At 38.9% G+C, this 19,960-nt stretch overlaps 1 protein-coding gene across 1 annotated transcript in view; it reads left to right on the forward strand.

The window, feature by feature from the left end:
- Positions 1-19,960, forward strand: part of NNT (nicotinamide nucleotide transhydrogenase) — a 52,009-nt gene that overhangs the window by 6,000 nt on the left and 26,049 nt on the right. Inside the window, 14 exon segments of the mRNA XM_034073067.1 lie at positions 1,257-1,486; positions 2,618-2,835; positions 4,346-4,433; positions 5,085-5,173; positions 8,374-8,561; positions 9,276-9,409; positions 11,005-11,196; positions 12,309-12,462; positions 13,373-13,534; positions 15,669-15,779; positions 16,553-16,647; positions 16,649-16,699; positions 17,662-17,857; positions 18,328-18,561. Coding sequence (XP_033928958.1) covers positions 1,257-1,486; positions 2,618-2,835; positions 4,346-4,433; positions 5,085-5,173; positions 8,374-8,561; positions 9,276-9,409; positions 11,005-11,196; positions 12,309-12,462; positions 13,373-13,534; positions 15,669-15,779; positions 16,553-16,647; positions 16,649-16,699; positions 17,662-17,857; positions 18,328-18,561 — 2,142 coding nt within the window.

Raw genomic sequence — 19,960 nt, forward strand, 5'->3', positions numbered from 1 at the left:
TTCTTCTAGTGTGGTATGGTTTGGCTTTGTTTTGCTTGTTTCCAAGTGAAAAGGAGGCCTTCCTAAAACATGCAACACATTACTAGTCTGCTACAATGTTTGTAGCAGAATACCTAGTTTAGTGGCAAAATGAAAAGCAGATCTGTAAATAAAACAAACCTCTCATCCCCTTCCTCTCACCTTTTTTTTTTGTTTGCTGCTTGATCTTTAGTATCTGTGACTGCTTAGGCACATATATTTCATTAATCTATATGTGGTGCAAGTGGCTTGTGCAAATGTCACAATCCAGGTTAAATTCTAGATTGGCAGCACTCAAAGCTGGTGCAAAACTGGGCCTGTGTGCTGGACTGCATGCTGTCTAGTGTATTTGAAGCAGTAGTTTGATATATAAGTATTCTGCTTGAGTCTGTGTATTTATAAATTATGTATTTAATTAAGCACTTAACTTGATCAGATATTGTACTGAAAGTCCACAAATTGTATGTGAACAATTACAAAGATGTTTGTAATTTGAAACCTTCAGATAAAACGGATAGATTGCAGCCTCAGCATTTTCCTGGTGTTACTTAGAAGAGCTTTGAACAAGTTAAGGCAAGGAAGTAACATTGAAGAGAAGTGTAATTGAATAAACTAGTAGATAGATATTCCATTATTCTTCCACTTCTAAATTCACTGATCTTGTCTCTGTACAAACTGTAAGAGTACATTATAGATGTAGTCTTGTCTTTCAATGTCTTTTGTAGTATGTAAGTTACATTCATTAGTAGTTATCAGAGACAACTGTAATTTGATAAACATTAAAAACATGCTTATTTAAAATGCAGTTCAGGTGGACAAACTGATTTGTTTATTTCTTCACTATAGTGACTAGAGAGAGATTTAAACCCTTCTTACCCCAGGTAGAATATATTATCACCAGAACACCATGTAAAGTATGAGTCAGAATGACAGTTGCACAGTCAGAACCATACATTCAGATGGGTATGAACTTCACCAAACACTTGTTACTGCTTGTGTGATTGATTGGGCTGATCTGTTAATTCCTGAGAGAACAACAATCTCTAGCAAAGTGGTGTAATTTAAGGAAATGTAAACTACAGTGCCAGAAAAGATCATTCTACTTCCTCCTCCATTAGGAGGGAGAACTGGTAAGTATGACATGTCTGCATGTGTCTTTACAGCACTGAATAGTGCCATTAGTATCAATTTATTAATTTTTGATGCAAGTCATGCTGTCTTATCTGCCACTCTTACAGGAATTCCATATAAACAGCTGACTGTAGGTGTCCCCAAGGAGATATTTGAGAATGAGAAGAGAGTAGCTCTATCACCAGCTGGAGTTCAAGCCTTGGCCAAACAAGGTTTCAATGTTGTGGTGGAATCTGGTGCTGGAGAAGCTTCCAAGTTCTCTGATGACCATTATAGAGAAGTTGGAGCAAAGATCCAGGGGACCAAGGAAGTCCTGGCTTCTGATTTGATTATCAAAGTAATTGCTTTATTAATATATTTCCTATTACATTCTTTTTGGAGAAACATAGAGTTAATTTTTTTTTCTGCTAGTGTGCTGAAAGTTCAGTGATTAAGTTAGAGTTTTCCATTATAAGTTCTGAATCAATTTTCTTCTTTTTTTTTAATAGCTCAGGTGTACACCTGCAGTAATAAGCTAGTAAATGGCAGCATTGAAAAAAGTGAGGATAATTACCAAGTTTTTAAGTAGCTTGGAGGTGTTGTGTTTTCTGGAGTGTGGCAGGCTACTAGTTCTAGACTAATCAAATGAGATCCCTGCTGATACTTTTGCTGGAAAAGTAGTAACATACAACTGAAATTATTCTTTAGAGAGAGTTGTTTGGAATTCTGAAGGTGCCGGTTTCTAACTTTTCTCAATCAGGCATCCAACAATTCTACAACTGAATGTTTCGTAAGTATTTGTAACTAGATGAGTTGTAGTTAATCTAGGAGGGCTGCTAGAAGTGAAGTTGCTTGTGAGGTATTAGGATGTGTAAATCCTGAAGGAAAATGGAAAAAGACCTTAAACTAGATGCTGAGGCTTCTTTTAACTGCTTTATTTAAAGTTATCCTGTCAGGTTTGAACATAGAATTTCTGTGAGCTGCTTTGTGAGCAAGCCTTTTAAGTAGGTTTCTTTTTGAAGAAAAGTGAGAAACTCAAGAGAAGTGAGTACAGATGAAAATGAGTATCTGCTGGACTTCATGCTTAAAATTCTCTGTATGCTGTGCTGCATTGCAAACTGATAAGTGATTCTTAGCCTGTAGAGCTTAATGGCACATCTGCTCAGTAATCATTTTGCCTAAAAATTGTGTGTTTGGGGCAGCTATCTGTCATAAAAGCCACTAACTGCTGGTTAGAAGGTGTGATGGCTATTACTGCCCTGTCACCAATCTGCCTAGAGCTAATTCTGATACATGGATTGCAGTTAAGAAGTACAGTTACTTAGTTGTGTTCATTTGTGTAAAAGGTTCAGTTGTGTAAAAAGCCTTTGATATACTTCCATCCTTCTGTACTTTGTGGATGGGAATGGACAACTGCAGGTGAGGAGGAAGAAAGTCCAGTGTTCTGATTTGTTTCTTTGATTAATTTGGAACTTCTCTCTTTCTTCAGGTGAGGGCTCCTATATATAACTCAGCTCTAGGTGTGCATGAGGCAGATCTTTTTAAGACGACGGCTACTCTGATTAGTTTTATCTACCCAGCACAAAATCCAGACCTCCTGAAAAAACTTGCAGAGAAAAAAACTACTGTCTTGGCTATGGATCAGGTTCCACGGATCACCATTGCTCAGGGATATGATGCACTTAGCTCAATGGCCAACATTGCTGGGTATGAATTTTACTTTTTTTTTCCCTTTCTTTCAGCTTGAGTAACTGTGGCTGGATTAAAATCTATGTGCTTTGGTGTTGGGTATATACAAAACAATTCTGCACCTCTATTTTAATATAGTTGTTTCACAGAGGATGATGCTGTTGGAGGTGCTGACCAACTTAAATTTATTGTTGTCAGCTTTGCAGTAGATCAGGAAAAAGCCTACAGAAAAATTAAATAGACAAAATTGATGGCACTTCTTTTAATTCCATGGCTGCTTTCTATAGTGTATTTTTTATTTTAATTTATTTTATTTTATTTTATTTTTATCTGAGCTAGATCTGAGCAGGCTCAAGTTATCTTTAAGAAAGCTTGAACACAGGTTGTCTGTCATTGGGATCTGCTGGTGTTGGGAGCTCACTGACCCAAGCAGCATGCAGTATGAATGCAATTTCCATGGCAGGTATAAACAAAAGACCAAATACTGTCAGGCATCTTCATGCTTTGTGACTGGTATTGTAGGTATTCCAGTGCATTAAAATGTTGTTGTCATCAAGCTGACTTCTATTATTAGATTCTTTATTGCTTTTTTATTACTATTTTTTTTGACTTTTTACTTAGATGATGTCTGTGAGGTATAATAAACCTTGGGGAAGGTTACGAGACTTTGTGTACACCAGCATTATACATCTGAGCACATGTTTGGCTACTTCTCTGTGTTTCATTCTGTGTAAACTTACTAAAATACAGAAATTCATAATGTTTTTAAAGGTATAAGATCTACAACCTGTATTCCAAATTAGAACTAATTTTTTTGTCATACAGACCTGCATATATTCCTGCTAGAGACAGTAAAAAGAGTGGAACGTGGCTGTTGAACACAACACTGTTAGTAACAATGCAAGAAAATGTGCACTGTTGTTAATAAAAGACACAATTACACATTAATCTGCGTTTTTTGATAGCTGTATTGATGTTAACTTGGCATTCAGCCATCAGTTCTTGTATGGCTACAGAGCAGATGGGGCAAAAGAAGTAGCAAGCTTCAGCTATTTGGCCTAAACTATACAGCTCTGCAGAGTTAGGGTCAGAGTATCTTGTTTAAATGTGTGCTTGTTTGTCTAAGAATTGCTCTGGGTTTTGCAATTGCTTGTTCATGTTTCCTTCCTAGCAAGCCTCAGGTTACAGCCTTTAAAGATAGCTTCAAAGAACACAGAGTTAACTGTTAGCAAGTTATGTGTATATTGTTCAGGTGAAACTTCATTCGAGAGAGTGAATGATTGTGGACATCTGGTATATGGCATTCTAAGAATTATGTCTGAAAATGCATTCCCCGCCCCCACCCCCCCAAAAAAAAGATAAAGGAAATGCAAAGACCGACTATTAAGCTTGTGCTCAACAGTAAAATATTAAACTTGCTTTATCCTGTGCAAGCTATGGTCAAATGTTTATTCTTTTGATTGCTGTCATGAATGGAATTGTACTGACCCTAGGAAAATACTGATACGTGTCCATCTTTAATTGACAGTTACAAGGCTGTGGTACTGGCAGCAAATCACTTTGGTCGATTTTTCACGGGTCAGATCACAGCTGCTGGTAAAGTTCCTCCAGCAAAGGTATGTGCAATTAAGCAGGTACTGTGGCAGAAGAATATGTGAGTTCCAGAGTGCAGCTGTCGACTGCTGAAACTGTCTTAAAAGGCTTTTTTCCTGCCTTGGAGACTTCAGAAATTCCTGTAGTTATTCCAAGAACAATTTTTGTTCACTACCTGTAGGGTTGGTGTTTTTGGGAATAACAGAATAATGTGAGTTTTATTTAAGTTTGCTTAGTTTTGAACTTCAGACTATTTATACCTGGATGTATTTCCCCCTTCTCTCCAGATGGGGAAAGGCAAGGAAGCAGTTCAGAAAAGTCAGAGATGTTGGGATTTCTGGTGCAGTGAAGGCTGTGATTGAAGGGATTGCTGGATTGGAATTGAGGTGAATTGGGTTGAAGAGAAATGAAAGTAGAATTAGGGAAGGGGAAAAAAGAAAACTAAGGAGAAAACATGTAGTTACATAAACTGTTAGCTGCAGATGAGGTGGCTTTCAGATAAGTGAAGTTAGGAGTTGCAGCTTTTAAACTTAGATTATGGGGCAGCTTTATCAAAGTAACTTCATGTTCTATGTCTTAAGGTAGCTTGCTTAAATGGCAGTACAATGCTTCTGCTTTTCTAACCAGCTCTAGTTTTAGCTTATGTTATAAATACAATGATTGTATCATTCTAGGTCTTGATTATCGGAGGAGGAGTTGCTGGCCTGGCTTCTGCAGGAGCAGCTAAATCAATGGGTGCAGTGGTTCGTGGATTTGATACTAGGTAGGTGTATGAAAATGGTAATAGCAATCTGACGCTATTTTAAGGTTAAGTAGTTTGAGTCAGTATTACAGTGAAAGCACTTGTACTGCACTGAATCACAATTCCTTTCCTGCTATTTTTATTCCATCTTTATTCCTCCATGTTTTATACCTCAAAAACAAATCTTCCAAAAAGTCCTTATCATTGCATCATTCAGAAATACATGAATAAAAAAATCATTATTTATGAGACTGAGAAAGGTAGGGCTTTTATCCATAATTTCATGTCTCTCTTGGGGATGCAGAGGCAATCGTAAAGAAATAATCTGTATGCCCCTGTCTATAGCTTGTTTTGATCCAAGTTCGTAGCAGCGTACTCTCATTCACTTCCTCTTTCCTGATCTGAGAAAGGCCAGCTAGGAAGTCTTTGGAGAGATTCTCCTTCAGTAGGTTGAAAGAAGCAAGAGATCAAGCTATTTTATTTATAAATAGCAGGATGAGAGAACAGAAAAACTAAAGCTGTTTCAAATTCTGCCTTTTTTGGGTTTCTTCTTTATGTTTGGAAGGATTATTTTGTCCTATAGCCATTTTTAGAGCAGTAGACTGGGAAAATTACAGAGCACAAACATTTTTCTTACAGCCCCGGGGACTACAACTGGATTATTTTCTGTTAAATGGCCTTATATTGAATTTCTATGTGCTTAATACTGTATTTGCATTAAAATGACTTATATATGTACGTAATTTTATGCAGAAGTGACATTTAGTGATACTTAACTCTATTTAATATGAAAGAATAAAAGTGATCTGGTTTGAGACCATTCTAAGAACCTGAATGTGCACAAGTCCATGGGACCTGATGAAATCCATCTGTGGGTCCTGAAGGAGCTGGCAAATGAAGTTGCAAAGCCACTGTCCATCATATTTGAAAAGTCATGGCAGTCAGGTGAAGTACTGATGACTGGAATAAGGGTGATACAACCTGCATTTTCAGGAAGGGGAAAATGGATTATCCAGGGAAATACAGACCAGTCAGTCTCACCTCTGTGCCTCGCAAAATCTTGGAGCAGATTCTCCTGGAAGTCATGCTAAGGCACATGAAAAACAGCAAGGTGCTTGGTGACAGCCAGCATGGCTTTGCTAAGGGGAAGTCCTGCCTGACCAGTTTGGTGGCCTTCTGTGATCGGGCTACGGAACTGATGGACATGGGTAGAGCAGTTGATGTGATCTACCTGGACCTGTGCAAAGTGTTCAACACTATTGCACAAGACATCCTTGTCTCTAAATTGGTGAGACATCAATTTGATAGGTGGACCACTCAGTGAATAAAGAACTGTCTGGATGGCTGCACACAAAGAGTTGTGGTCAATGCCTCAATGTCCTGCTGGAGACCAGTAATGAGTGGTGTCCCTCAGAGATCAGTGTTGGGACCGGTCTTGTTTAACATCTTTGTCGCTGACATGGACAGTGGGATTGAGTGTGCCCTCAGCATGTTTGCTGATGACACCAAGCTGCGTGGTTCGGTTGGTATGCTGGAGGGAAGGAATGCCATCCAGAGGGACCTTGACACGCTTGTGAGGTGGGCTGATGCCAATCTCATGAACCTTAACCATTACAAGTGCAAGGTCTTACACCTGGGTTGGAGCAATCCCAGGCACAGCTACAGGTTGGGCAGAGAAGAAATTCAGAGCAGCCCTGTGGAGAAGGACTTGGGGGTGTTGATTGATGAGCAAATGAACATGAGCTGGCGTCAGTGTGCGCTCGAAGCCCAGAAAGCCAGCCGCATCCTGGGCTGCATCAAAAGAAGCGTGACCAGCAGGTCGAAGGAGGTGATCCTGCCCCTCTACTCTGCTCTCGTGAGACCTCACTTGGAGTATTGTGTACTGTTCTGGTGTCTTCAACATAGAAAAAACATGGAACTGTTGGAACAAGTCCAGGGGAGGGCCGTGAGGATGATCAGGGGACTGGAGCACCTCCCGTATGAAGACAGGCTGAGAAAATTGAGGCTGTTCAGCCTGGAAGAGAGAAGGCTGCGTGGAGACCTCCTAGCATCCTTCCAGTATCTGAAGGGGGCCTAAATGGATGCTGGAGAGGGACTGTTCATTAGGGACTGTAGTGATAGAACAAGTGGTAATGGTTTCAGGCTTGAACAGGGGAAGTTTAGATTTGATATGAAGAGGAAATTCTTTACTGTGAGGGTGGTGAGGCACAGGAATGGGTTGCCGAGGGAGGTAGTGAATGCTCCATCCCTGGCATTGTTCAAGACCAGGTTGGATGAAGCCTTGGGTGATATGGTTTAGTGTGAGATGTCCCTGCCCATGGCAAGGGGTTTGGAACTAGATACCTTAAGGTCTTTTCCAACCCTAACTCTTCTATGATCCTATGATGCTAAGGATATATCTCCAGATTTATTATGTGCAGCATGAGAAACCTTCACTCTGGTTTGTTAAAAAATCTGCATATGCCTTAAAACAAACTAGAAAGAGTTTATTTTTCCTGAAAGCATGATCAACACTTGTCTAAAACATTTTACAATTTTTTTTAAATTCCCTTCTTAAACATGCTTTATGCTTTTATGTTGGTGCACAAGAATTTAATCTTAAATCTTACGTGTTGTCAGTGTTCACCTAACTCTGAAATTTAGACTCATTATTTACAGTGATATCATGTGGTGAAAAATAAATATTAGATTTGCAGGATAAATGTTAAAAAAAAAAACCCTCAAAACCTGAATAAACCCTCAAACCCATTACCCCTAACCCCTCCAAACCTCCCGGTTTTCCCTGTGAAAATAAGACTTACTAGTTCCCATTTAACAGATTAAAGACAGGGGCACATGTTGTGTATTTGTCACCTCTTGTTGGCATCCAGGTTTGGGCTGTAGATGTACCTGGGCATGGCAAGAGAAATGGGTAAACAGAGTCTGTCAACAGTTAAGCTCCCATCTTTGAGCCTTTTATTGGAGCAATGCTGCTGAGTGGTCAGAAAACTTTGGCTGCCTTTATTCCTTACCCAATTATTGTTATTAGGGACCTAAAGTTATTGATGCAATTACTTTTTTTCACTTTATATATAAAATTTAGGACTTAAGTTATGATTTCCTTAATCTTAGAATAAGTTTGAGATCTCTTGTGTGGACACTGCTACTAAAAAATGACAGAAAAGTCATGGTGGATTTTCACGGCAGCAGTTCTTTTCTTCCCTGCAATATTATTTTCTTAGAGCTGCAGCTCTGGAACAGTTCAAGTCTCTTGGGGCTGAGCCTTTGGAGGTTGACTTAAAGGAATCTGGAGAGGGACAGGGTGGTTATGCTAAGGAAATGTCCAAAGAATTTATTGAAGCTGAAATGAAACTCTTTGCCAAACAGTGCCAAGATGTTGATATCATCATCACTACAGCTCTTATTCCAGGTATGTTTTATGCACAAGATGCTGATTTTCATTTATCTTGTGTAAGTTTGCGTGTTTTGGAGCTGTGCCTGCAGTGAGAACAGAGGTGTTACTGAATTATTTAAGTGCTACCATGTACCTTTTAACTTCCGTGATAATGCTTGTTTTTAAAGCATGTGCCTTTTTTTGCAGCTTTTGTTTTCACAAACTAGCAGTCTTTGACTCAATACCATGTTCTTCTATTGAACAAAGAGTAGATGGTAATAAAATAAGAATATGTAATTCTCTTGCATATTTATTGCATCATGGCTACTGCTGCTATCCAGCTTGTGCACAAAAACGAATCCAAACAAAACAGTACCGTCTTTGGTAATTGAAACATAGTAAGATAGAGCTTACTATTTGTATTGCACAACATTTGTATTTTGATGTGGCATCTTTTGTTGGTTTTGTGTTACAACTTGAATTGTAAGATTGGATGTTGTCAGTTGCTGAGAACAAAATTTTACGTGCTCAGAGCAAGATGTTCTAGCATCTCTTGTCTCTGCCTGTACAAAAAAGCCTTCTATGACATTTCATCCTAGGTACTGATGACTTGAAAATTTTGCTTACAAAAATAAGTTTTATATGTATATATATATATATAAGGCTTATATATAGAGAGAATGTATCTCCTGAGCTCTACAGATAAAAAGCTTTATTTTGTGTTTAACTTAAAATACCTTGTCTTGTCAGGCAAAAAAGCTCCTATCTTGTTTAAGAAGGATATGATTGAATCAATGAGGGAAGGTTCAGTTGTTGTGGATTTAGCAGCAGAAGCAGGGGGAAACATTGAGACTACAAAGCCTGGCGAAATGTATGTTCATAAGGTGAGCATTTTAATCTGCAGGTTGTTCTCAGTTTGTGTGAATTCACATTGTGTTTTGTAAACTGTATGCTGAAAATGAGTAGTTGATTTCACTATTTGGGCTTAAGTAATCCTTATGTACCTCAACCACTTGTAAGCCAAACTAGGGTTCATTATCACTATCTGTTCATTAAAATAAGCAGTTTTGCTCTGGACTGAACTTACTACTTTGGTTTTGCTCCAGTTTTCATTGGCTCAGTAGAGAGCTTGTTTTTCATGCTTTTTGGATTTTATTTTTGGCACTTGTGAGGAATCTGCTAGCAGTTACAGAGATTTGGGTGATGAGATTTAGAGTAGCAGGTTTCTAAGGTTGTTTATTTGGTGATGTCAGGACATAATGGTGTTATTATGGAAGCTTGTAGGACATACTGTTGCCATGGTTATTAATATTAGCAGGGCTGTGTGTGTATGAGTCATGCATTGTATTTGGCTTTGTGGTTTTCTAGGGCTTTTGATGTCATTGCTTAAAAAATTAGAGTATGTAGAACAGAAGTAATCAGATACTTGCATGAAGAATTTATATGGAACACTTTTAGTCAGAGGAGTATTACCCCTGGATATAGTGTGCTGGCACTGACCTATGGAAAAAAAACAGCAGTGCAGAGGTATTATCAGTGTGCCATAGCATTGTATTGTGAAGCCAATGTTCCTGGAAGCATGCATGGATCTTGGCTCTCAGTTGCGGGAGCAGTGTTTTAACTCAAGCCTGCTTGTATGTGCATGCCTCAGCTGTAACAGCCTCAGCTTCCCATAGTTCCAAAACCCTGATAACCAGGTATACTCACATTTCTTCTTTAAACAGTAGGGATGTATTATGTTACTTCTTTACATAAATGTGAACCCATTAGGCATGTTACTTGCACAGCTAGCTAGCTCTAAGGAAGTTTCCTTCACTCTTCTGTCATATGGAAAATTGCCTTCAGTGCATGCCCTCAAGAATGACTGAGAAAGCGCCAAACATTGGGCAGAATAATCTGTTACTGGATGCTTTAAGAAGTTAATCTGAGAGAATGGTAGGATTTGGAGAGGACAAGCTCTTTCACCAATACATCTTCCTCTCAGTGTAGACTTGCTGCTAATAGCATTTAAGTTGTTGGATTTGATCATGTTGGACACTGTAATTGTTGTGAGTAATCCTTCCTCCAACATAATAATGTTAGAGCTGCAGGTAACAGGTTTATCTGGGGTTAAAAACAGAAATAAGTGAAACAGTTTGGATGTATATTTCTAGGAGGATATATAGGAATAAGAGAGGGACTTCTTAAAAGGGGATGTAGCATTAGGTCAAAGGGAAACAGCTTTCATCTGAAAGAGAGTGAGTTTAGATTAGACATTAGGAAGAAATTCTACACTCTGAGGGTGGTGAGACACTAGAAGAGATTGCCCAGAGAAGCTGTGGCTGCGCCATCCCTGGCAGTGTTCAAGGCCGGGTTGGGTGGGCCTTTGAGCAACCTGGTCTAGTGGAAGGTGCCCCTGCCTGTGGCAGTGGGGTTGGAACTAGATGATCTTTAATGGTTGTACTAATCCTCAGTATTTTGCTTAATTTTTTTTTTTCAGGGCGTTACACACATTGGCTATACAGACCTGCCTAGCAGGATGGCTACTCAGGCCAGTACTCTGTATTCCAATAACATTGTCAAACTCCTAAAGGCTATTAGTCCTGACAAAGAGAACTTCTACTTTGATCCAAAAGATGATTTCGATTATGGGACTCTGGATCATGTTATTAGAGGAACTGTAGTAATGAAGGTAAGTCAGTAAATATTCTTTTCTTAATTTGTGTGTGCATACATTTATCAGTGTTGCCTCTTTAAAATACTTCAAAGATACTGCGTACGAATGGACTTCAGATGCGACTTCATGGGTAGTGTGGGCAATCACGTTTGTATTCAGCTGAATATTCCTCTGTCCCTTTTTGTGAAGGGAGAGCTCTTTGCTTCTGTCTTCTTGTTATGGTTAAACCAGTATCTAATGTCTGCTATTGAAAAATAGGAAAAAGATTCAATTTGCATGTTGTATTCATATGATAAAGGCATAGTTATTTAAAACATGTTTGAAACATTAGTGCAAGATCAGAAAATATTCCTTTTGTTGTTTTTAATAAATACATGTTTCTGTTCTTGTAAGAGTAACTTCAGAAAAAAATGGTGGAACTTGAATGTGCAGGATACTCTCAACTCTATTGGGAAATACGAAAATACAGACTTTGGTCATGGGCCTGTATAGGCTCTCCTCCTGAAACTATTAGGAAATAATAACTTGCAGTTTAGGTAAGAGGTATTTGCTTCTGTTGAGTTTGCTACGTAGTGTTTCCAGCATTTTGTAATGCTTATGATACCAGGAGGAGGATTGCATTAACCTCCACTCTCCCAGGCCACTGAAGTGGTGTGTACTGCTCGGGTTGGAGGTTTTTCCTCCAGAGGTCTGGAGAACAGCAAGAAATGTGAGACGGTATACTTGGTTTGTAGCTGAGGTCTCAGCAGGCTCTGATTACAATTCAGATCTGTAGCAGATTTTGCTATTTCCAAGACCCTGTTTTATTTTGCATAAATGTTTTCCATTTAAGGAACTTGACCACTTTGGTTTCTGCTTTCAAGCCTCGTGTTGTGATTTCACCAGGTGCTCTTGGACACTAATATTACATCATGTCTGAAAAATATGTAAATCAGTAAGGTTAACTTGGTCAGGCTGTACTGATCATCTAACCTTGCAAAATTTTGCAAATGCAGAAAAAGAAGATATTCCCGTTGCATGCCTGTAGGATGTTAAGACTTAATTGAGTTGCAGGATTAAGAAGAGGAGATTCCTCTAACTGTAAAGCATCTGCCATGTTAGTGATAACTGTAAATACTTCTTGTCAGGATGGCAAGGTGATTTTCCCAGCACCCCCGCCAAATAACATTCCTCAAGGAGCCCCTGTGAAGCAGAAGACTGTAGCAGAGCTGGAAGCTGAAAAAGCAGCTACTATTACACCTTTTAGAAAAACTATGACTACTGCATCTATATACACAGCAGGTAGGCACCTTCCAGATTTGGAGAATCAGTGTATAGTGCTTCTCATCTGGCAAATACTTTTAAGACTCCGCATCTTACTTATTCAATTTAGTAACTATTTGGGAGAGCAGATGATTGGCTGTTCTACTCTAGTGCAAAATCAGTGTATTAGAATAACTGCTTTTGGGAGGGAAAAATAAAATTTTATAAGTTTAACTGAAAGTATCAACATTTCAAACAGTGGTGACTCATGCTGTGTGCATCTATGTGTTTGGTTTTACTTAAATATCAGTAAAATACTTAAAATCCTGAAGGACTCCTGCTAGGACTGTAGCCATACTTTGCAGCAGAATCAATTCAGTATTATTGCTTTGTTCAAATTTTAATGTAGTGTATGAGTTAATTTGCTCACAATCTACTGAAGTACTGAGAATATGACATTTGTCATATATATTGTCATAATAATATATATTGTCATAGATATTGTTTGCTCTTGGCATTTGGTATTCTGTATGTACCAAAAATTCTGCATGAGGTAATGAATAAATTGCATATTCTTTATTCTTCATATGCGTGGTTTGAGTCTTCATAATAGTATTTCAACATGATTGCCACTCTTCTATATTTTTGCTCTAGAACAGGGGAGTGATAGGATTCAGTGTTGCTATAGAAACCTATCATAGCTACTTTGTGGGCATGCATAACAAAGATGTATGTATTGTATTTATGGTTTTATTTTCTATTGTAAAAGAAACACTAGCATCAAAGAGTCTTGTAGTCGACAAAGATGACACAGCTGATCTTGAAATAAGTCCATGCACAAGACTGCTTTTTGTTTTTAGCTCAATACTGGGAAATACTGTTGTACAGAGGTTAAATGTAAGAAACCACTGAAAAACTATAAAAATGCTTTGCTGTTCTTTTCTTCTAGGTTTGGCCAGCACGTTAGGGCTGGGCATTGTAGCACCTACTTCTGCTTTCACGCAAATGGTGACGACATTTGGTCTAGCTGGAATAGTGGGGTACCATACAGTGTGGGGTGTGACTCCTGCTCTTCACTCTCCACTCATGTCAGTGACTAATGCTATCTCAGGTGAGTAGCTGTCACACAGCTGCTTGTTTTCTGTTTGGAGTAGGCACAGCTCCTTTTATTTGAACTTCAGACAAAAGTCTGATGATAAATAAATAGCAAAGACACCTGAAGCAAACTCTTTATGAGAATATGATGTTTCAAAAGAATGGCAAATATGATGCTGTGTATTTTTAATTTTTATAACTGATTTTTCACTTTTAACCTGTTTGCTTTAAAATCTGTTTTACTTGGAGTACCGCAGTCTCTCATAAAACGTATCTTTCCTCCCATCTGTCCAAAATGTTGCCCTGAAAGTAACTTGTCTTTCATATTTTCTGCTTTTTTTTCCCTCTCCTCAAACTATGTGTTTTGAGAGAGAAGGAGAGTTGGGCAGGGAGAAACTTGATGAAATTCAACAAGAGCAAGTGTAGAGTCTTGCATCTGGGGAAGCATAACCCCATGTACCAGTACAGATTGGGGGTTGACCTGCTGGAAAGGAGTGAAGGGAAAAGGGACCTGGGGGTCCTGGTGGATAGGAGGATGACCATGAGCCAGCAATGTGCCCTTGTGGCCAAGAAGGCAAATGGCATCCTGGGGTGCATTAGAAAGGGTGTGGTTAGTAGGGCAAGAGAGGTTCTCCTCCCCCTCTACTCTGCCTTGGTGAGGCCGCATCTGGAATATTGCATCCAGTTCTGGGCCCCTCAGTTCAAGAAGGACAGGGAATTGCTTGAAAGAGTCCAGCGCAGAGCCACAAAGATGATTAAGGGAGTGGAACACCTCCCTTATGAGGAGAGGCTGAGGGAGCTGGGTCTCTTTAGCTTGGAGGAGACTGAGGGGTGACCTCCTCAGTGTTTACAAATATGTAAAGGGTGGGTGTCAGGATGATGGAGCTAGGCTTTTTTCAGTGATATCCGGTGGTAGGACAAGGGGCAAAAGGTGTAAACTGGAGCATTGGAGGTTCCACGTTAACATCAGGAAGAACCTCTTTACTGTAAGAGTGACAGAGCACTGGAACAGGTTGCCCAGGGAGGTTGTGGAGTCTCCTACGTTGGAGATATTCAAGGCCTGCCTGGACAAGTTCCTGTGTGATGTACTCTAGGTTACCCTGGTCTTGCAGGGGGGTTGGACTAGATGATCTTTTGAGGTCCCTTCCAACCCTTGGGATTCTGTGATTCTAAATGACCTGTAAGGCTCATAACTGTCAAATGTAACATACTGCGTTTGTATATATCTATTACAGGTCACAAGTGTGACTCATTTTGACTGTTAAAAGTAAAGGTTCTTTTATTGAACAAGCAATTGGAGGCTGACTCTGTTTAAGGCATTGTACTTCAAAACTATATTCATATAATAATTTGTGTCGTGATTTAAAACCAAACTGCACAGCTTGTGCACTCACTTCCCCCCTTGCTCCCCCAACTCCCGGAGAGTTAGGAAGGGGAATCCAAAAAATGTAGCCCCCATGGGTTGAGATAAGGACAGTTCAATAACTAAGGTACAACGTAAATCACTACTGCTACTACTACTACAAACAATAATGATAAAGGAAATAACAAGTGAAGAGAATACAACACCTCACCAGCCACCGACCCATAACTCACCCCACCCTGCCCGACCGAGCACCAACTGATACCTCCTCCATCCCCCCAGAGTCCCAGCCCTTCCGGGTAACTCTCTGTTACATCCTGGGTATGACGTGCTATGGTATAGAATACCTCTGGCTAGCCTGGGTCAGGTGTCCTGTCTCTCCTTCCTCCCGGCCTCCCTCCTTCCCTGGCAGAGCATGAGCTCAGAAAAGGCCTTGGACAAACCAAACATTTGAGCAGTAGCTCAAAACATACTTGCTATCAGCAACTGTTCTCAGCCCGAAAGTCAAAACACAGCACTGCACCAACTACCAAGAAGGAGAAAAAGTGACTGCTACTGCTCAAACCAGGACAATTTGTTTTTTTTTTTTTTGTTTTTAAACATGTTTGTATTGCTGAAAAGGACTGTTTAGTCTGACTAGGACTGAAAAGTCTTTGTTTAAATAGTAGTGTGTACAGTAGGGGTCAAAATTTGAGTTGACTGGTATCTGTTTGACAGCTGAAAGGTGATTTGCTACAGGTATAGAGCCTTTTCAGGATCAGTAATGTTTTTTTTCTCCTTTAAATAGGTCTAACTGCAGTTGGTGGGCTGGTATTGATGGGAGGACACTATCTCCCTGAAAATGCTCCTCAAAGTCTTGCTGTGCTTTCGGCCTTTATCTCTTCAGTCAATATTGCAGGTATGAAAGGCTTTCTCCTGAGGGTAACTTTAAAGCACTTGTCTAATTCTTTTATTTCTTCTGGGTCTTTAATCATATAGATTCCAGAAGTAGAATTCTTGAAATTGGTTAGAAGTTACTCAGTCTGGTTTGCACACCCTGTTGTGTAAACCTTCTTTAGGGAAACATTTAAATGTGCCTTTTTCTATTACAATATCCTTTTGGTGATGATTATATGAAATATCTTTTCCTGTATATTTTACAGTATCCTTTTGGTGATGATTATATGAAATATCTTTTCCTGTATATGTTGGGATATAAATTTGTCCTTGTATTCCTTTTTTCAACTTGAAAAATATGCTAGTGTCATAGAAAAAATTCTGCTTGCTTGAGCTGCAGAAGCCCAAGCTTCACAAATAAAAAAGATAAGAAAGTGAGCAATGTGTCTTACAGATACAACTTTTTTCTAGAGTAGATAGGGAAAATGGCACAGTCATAAACTAAGCTGTATCCTCCAGTCAGTGTAGAGTATAGAGCCAGAGGATGTCCTCCATGTGTTCCAATTTGTCCTTTTATGAATTTCTTCGGAAGGTTAAAAAAGACAACAGGATCTCACACTGATTACATATTTGTTTCCTGATGGTTTTCCAGATTAGTAGCTTTTCAGAGGCTTTATTGGTGTCAGTTGTTAACTTTGTGTGGTAATATGGTTTAACCAAATATTTCTCTTACAGCTTGTCATATGTTTAGTTTCAGATTTTATTTTTGTAAAATTATTGCTTTGCTTTGGCCAGGTGGGTTTCTAGTTACACAGAGAATGCTGGATATGTTCAAACGTCCCACAGATCCCCCTGAATACAACTACTTGTACCTACTTCCTGGTGGTGTGTTTTGTAGGAGGCTATGCAGCTGCTCTTAGTGGTGGCTATCACATTGAACAGGTAAGGAGATAACTTTGTGGCTCTTAGCCAACTGTTCACAGCATGGTATCTTTCTTCACTGTTTACTTTGAGGGATAAACTGCAATTTAGCCATGGTCTTTTCATTAGCTATGTATTCGCACAAGGCCAGTCTGAAGTTGATTAACCTGAAGTTCGCTATCATACCCCAAATGCTGAATCTGAAAATTTTAAAAACTTTTTTTTTTCTTTTTCCCTGCAAAGCAGCAGGTACTTTGTTACTGATTGGACAGTTTTCCTAAATTACAGCTTAAGCATTAGAGCAACTACAGAAACCAGGCTTTGGTTTAAATGTTTCTGAAAATTCAGCTTGGCATGACAATTGAAGTAGGTGTGACATCTGGATGGGATGAGAATTCAGCACAAAGAGTTGTACAGGGATTGTACCTGTAAATGAGCACCTTTTATGGCAATTTTTTTGTTTGTTTCGTTTGTTTTAAAAGGAAGAAAAAACAATCTGTATTGCCTTCTGTGTTTGGAAAAAAGCAAATCCAAACATACCTGTATGCCAGAGGCTTGTAATAGATTTTATTTTTTATTTTTTCTTTTCAGTTATCTGGACATGTACTGCTCAGTTCAACTTTGCTTATACAAACAAGATAGGAGTTCAGATGTTCCATAGGCAAATTCTGAAACTGTTGCTGTAATGAACAGGACCATTGAGTTTTGGGTTTGTACTAAGGAAAAATATCCTTCTGAACTGATGAGGAAAAAGGGCTTGACTCAGGTTTAGTATTCACAGGGTAAACCAAGATTGGCCAAAATCACATCCTGTGCAGCAATTTCTCCTAGTCAGAAGAGTTTTGACTTCAGTTAAGAACTGTAACTTGCATATATTCTGGAGAAATCAGCCCTTCTATGTAATATTCAGAAAGTTTTTTACAGTGATTATTCAGTTTTTCTTTAATTCATATATGCATACTGATGTTTTTCTTATTTTAAAGATGATGTATTTAGGCTCAGGCTTATGCTGTGTTGGTGCCCTGGCTGGTCTGTCCACACAAGGAACAGCTCGTCTTGGAAATGCTTTGGGTATGATTGGTGTTGCAGGAGGCTTAGCAGCAACTCTTGGTTGCCTTAAACCCTCACCTGAATTGTTGGCGCAGATGTCAGGTGCACTGGCACTTGGTGGTACTATAGGTATGTGTATGATGCTATAACCTAACAATATTTGCTCTATGCATGGGGTTATGCAGGTTGTGTATACACAAAATACTGTATAGCTCACAGGTGAATTGACTAAAATATATGGCTTGTGTATGTTACTTTGCAAATACGTGAACAAAAAGTCACAGGGCTTTTATTAGTGCATCAGGGTAACGTAAAGAATAGGGAGAGTGGTGGAAAAGCAGGAGCAATATTTAATGAAGCTTCTAAGAACATAATAAGCTTTAATCTTTTAATTTCCATTATATCTTCATTGCATAAAATACACAAATGCATCTTACACTTAAATACTATAACAATTCTCAGTGTAGAAGAAATTCTTCCATTGGAACAGGCATGTGTGTGCATTTATTCAGTGCACACTGAACTATGATACATTATTTTCCATCTGCGCAGGTTGATTGTGTTTTGTAAGACTTCTCTCTGTTTTCAACTTTTAATAGGTTTGACGATTGCTAAACGCATCCAGATTACAGATCTGCCTCAGCTAGTGGCTGCTTTCCATAGTTTGGTTGGTTTGGCTGCAGTGCTCACCTGTATTGCAGAATACATGATTGAATATCCTCACTTCGCTGCTGATCCAGCTGCAAACCTCACCAGGATTGTGGCATACCTTGGCACATACATTGGTGGAGTAACTTTCAGTGGCTCTCTTGTTGCTTATGGAAAACTGCAAGGTGAGACCTTCCATTCAGAATTAAGTATTTGTGACAGACTTTTCTTACCCCTAGCGTTTACCTTTAGACTGCTATGTAATTGGAAGGAAACTTAAGTATTTTGCATCAGGTAAAACTTTGTTTAATTTGTATGAATTCATTCACCCCCTTTTTAAATTGTATTTAATTTGTGTACAGCTTTAGTTATGAAAAATTGTCTTCAATGCTTGGACATACTACTTACTGCTAGTAATTACTAAGTCATGTAACCTTCCCTCCATTCATCTTACCTAGAAATAAGTGTTGCTTTAATGTTAAGACACTACCTGACACTGTTTCTCTAATCAATTTTATTGAACTTTTATGTTCACAACTTCATATTCCTGAGCAGACATTTTGATTGGAACTTTTGTGTTGCTGGACTCAGTGAGTACTGCCAGTATTTATAGGATTTTGTTCTCAGCACTGCAGGCTTCATTTAGGTAGGTCATTGCAGGCTTCATTTAGGTAGGTCATAGCAGGCTTCATTCAGATAGGTAGCTTGCAATACAAGCTGAGACTGCCCCACTTGAAACTATTCAGTTAGCTGTCTACCTACTGTGCAAACTCCAGGCATTTTTCTGTTTTAGCAAATATGCCTTCTAAATTAAATACTAATTCCTGATTCTTATGCACCTGAAGGTTCTTTATTGTGTTTATTTTTGGATTTGTAAGCGCACAGATTTTGAAAGACTGAGGTAATACCTGTACTAAGAAGTTGCAGCTAAGAGCTTCCTGTTACTAATCCTGTTACTAGCTTTGCAATAGTTCCTTTAGGAAACATCTGTTTGCTTTCTTAAGTGTTTATGAGACCAGCCATTGAAGGAGGAAGCATGACATGGATGGAAAGCTATCTTCTCTAATAATCTTTTGAAGGATTGTAGATAGTATGTACTTATGACGTATTTCTGCTAAGTGGTTACTCGTGTATTTCTTCTTGGTTATTTTTTTTTATCTTCTCCATCCTACCTCCTTCCATCCCCTCAGTAATTTGTGCGCATGTCCCTGGTGAACTTCCTGGCCTGTTTCAGCCCACTCTTCTGTTTCTTGTTTTGTTTTTGTGGGGTTTTGTTTGTTTTGTTTTGTTGTTAGGTGGGATTTTCCTTTTTTTTTTTTTTTTTTTTAATTTGCCTTTCCCCATGTCCCTTATTTTTTCCCCCACTTTGGTTTGGTTTGTTTTGTTGTTGGGTGGTGGTTTGGGTTTGTTTGTTGTTGTTTTGGGGTTTTTTTGTTTGTTTTTTCTCTGCCTTTCCCCCTTTCCCTTATTTTTTACCCCACTTTGACTCCTAGTCCTGAGATGATCATTCTTCCCCTTTAGTTCAGTTAAATTTAAATGAGAACTTGGTAAGTAATTACTTACACCAAAAGTAACAGATAAACT

This window comes from Melopsittacus undulatus, chromosome Z, assembly GCF_012275295.1.
Source record: "Melopsittacus undulatus isolate bMelUnd1 chromosome Z, bMelUnd1.mat.Z, whole genome shotgun sequence".
Lineage (NCBI taxonomy): Eukaryota > Metazoa > Chordata > Aves > Psittaciformes > Psittaculidae > Melopsittacus > Melopsittacus undulatus.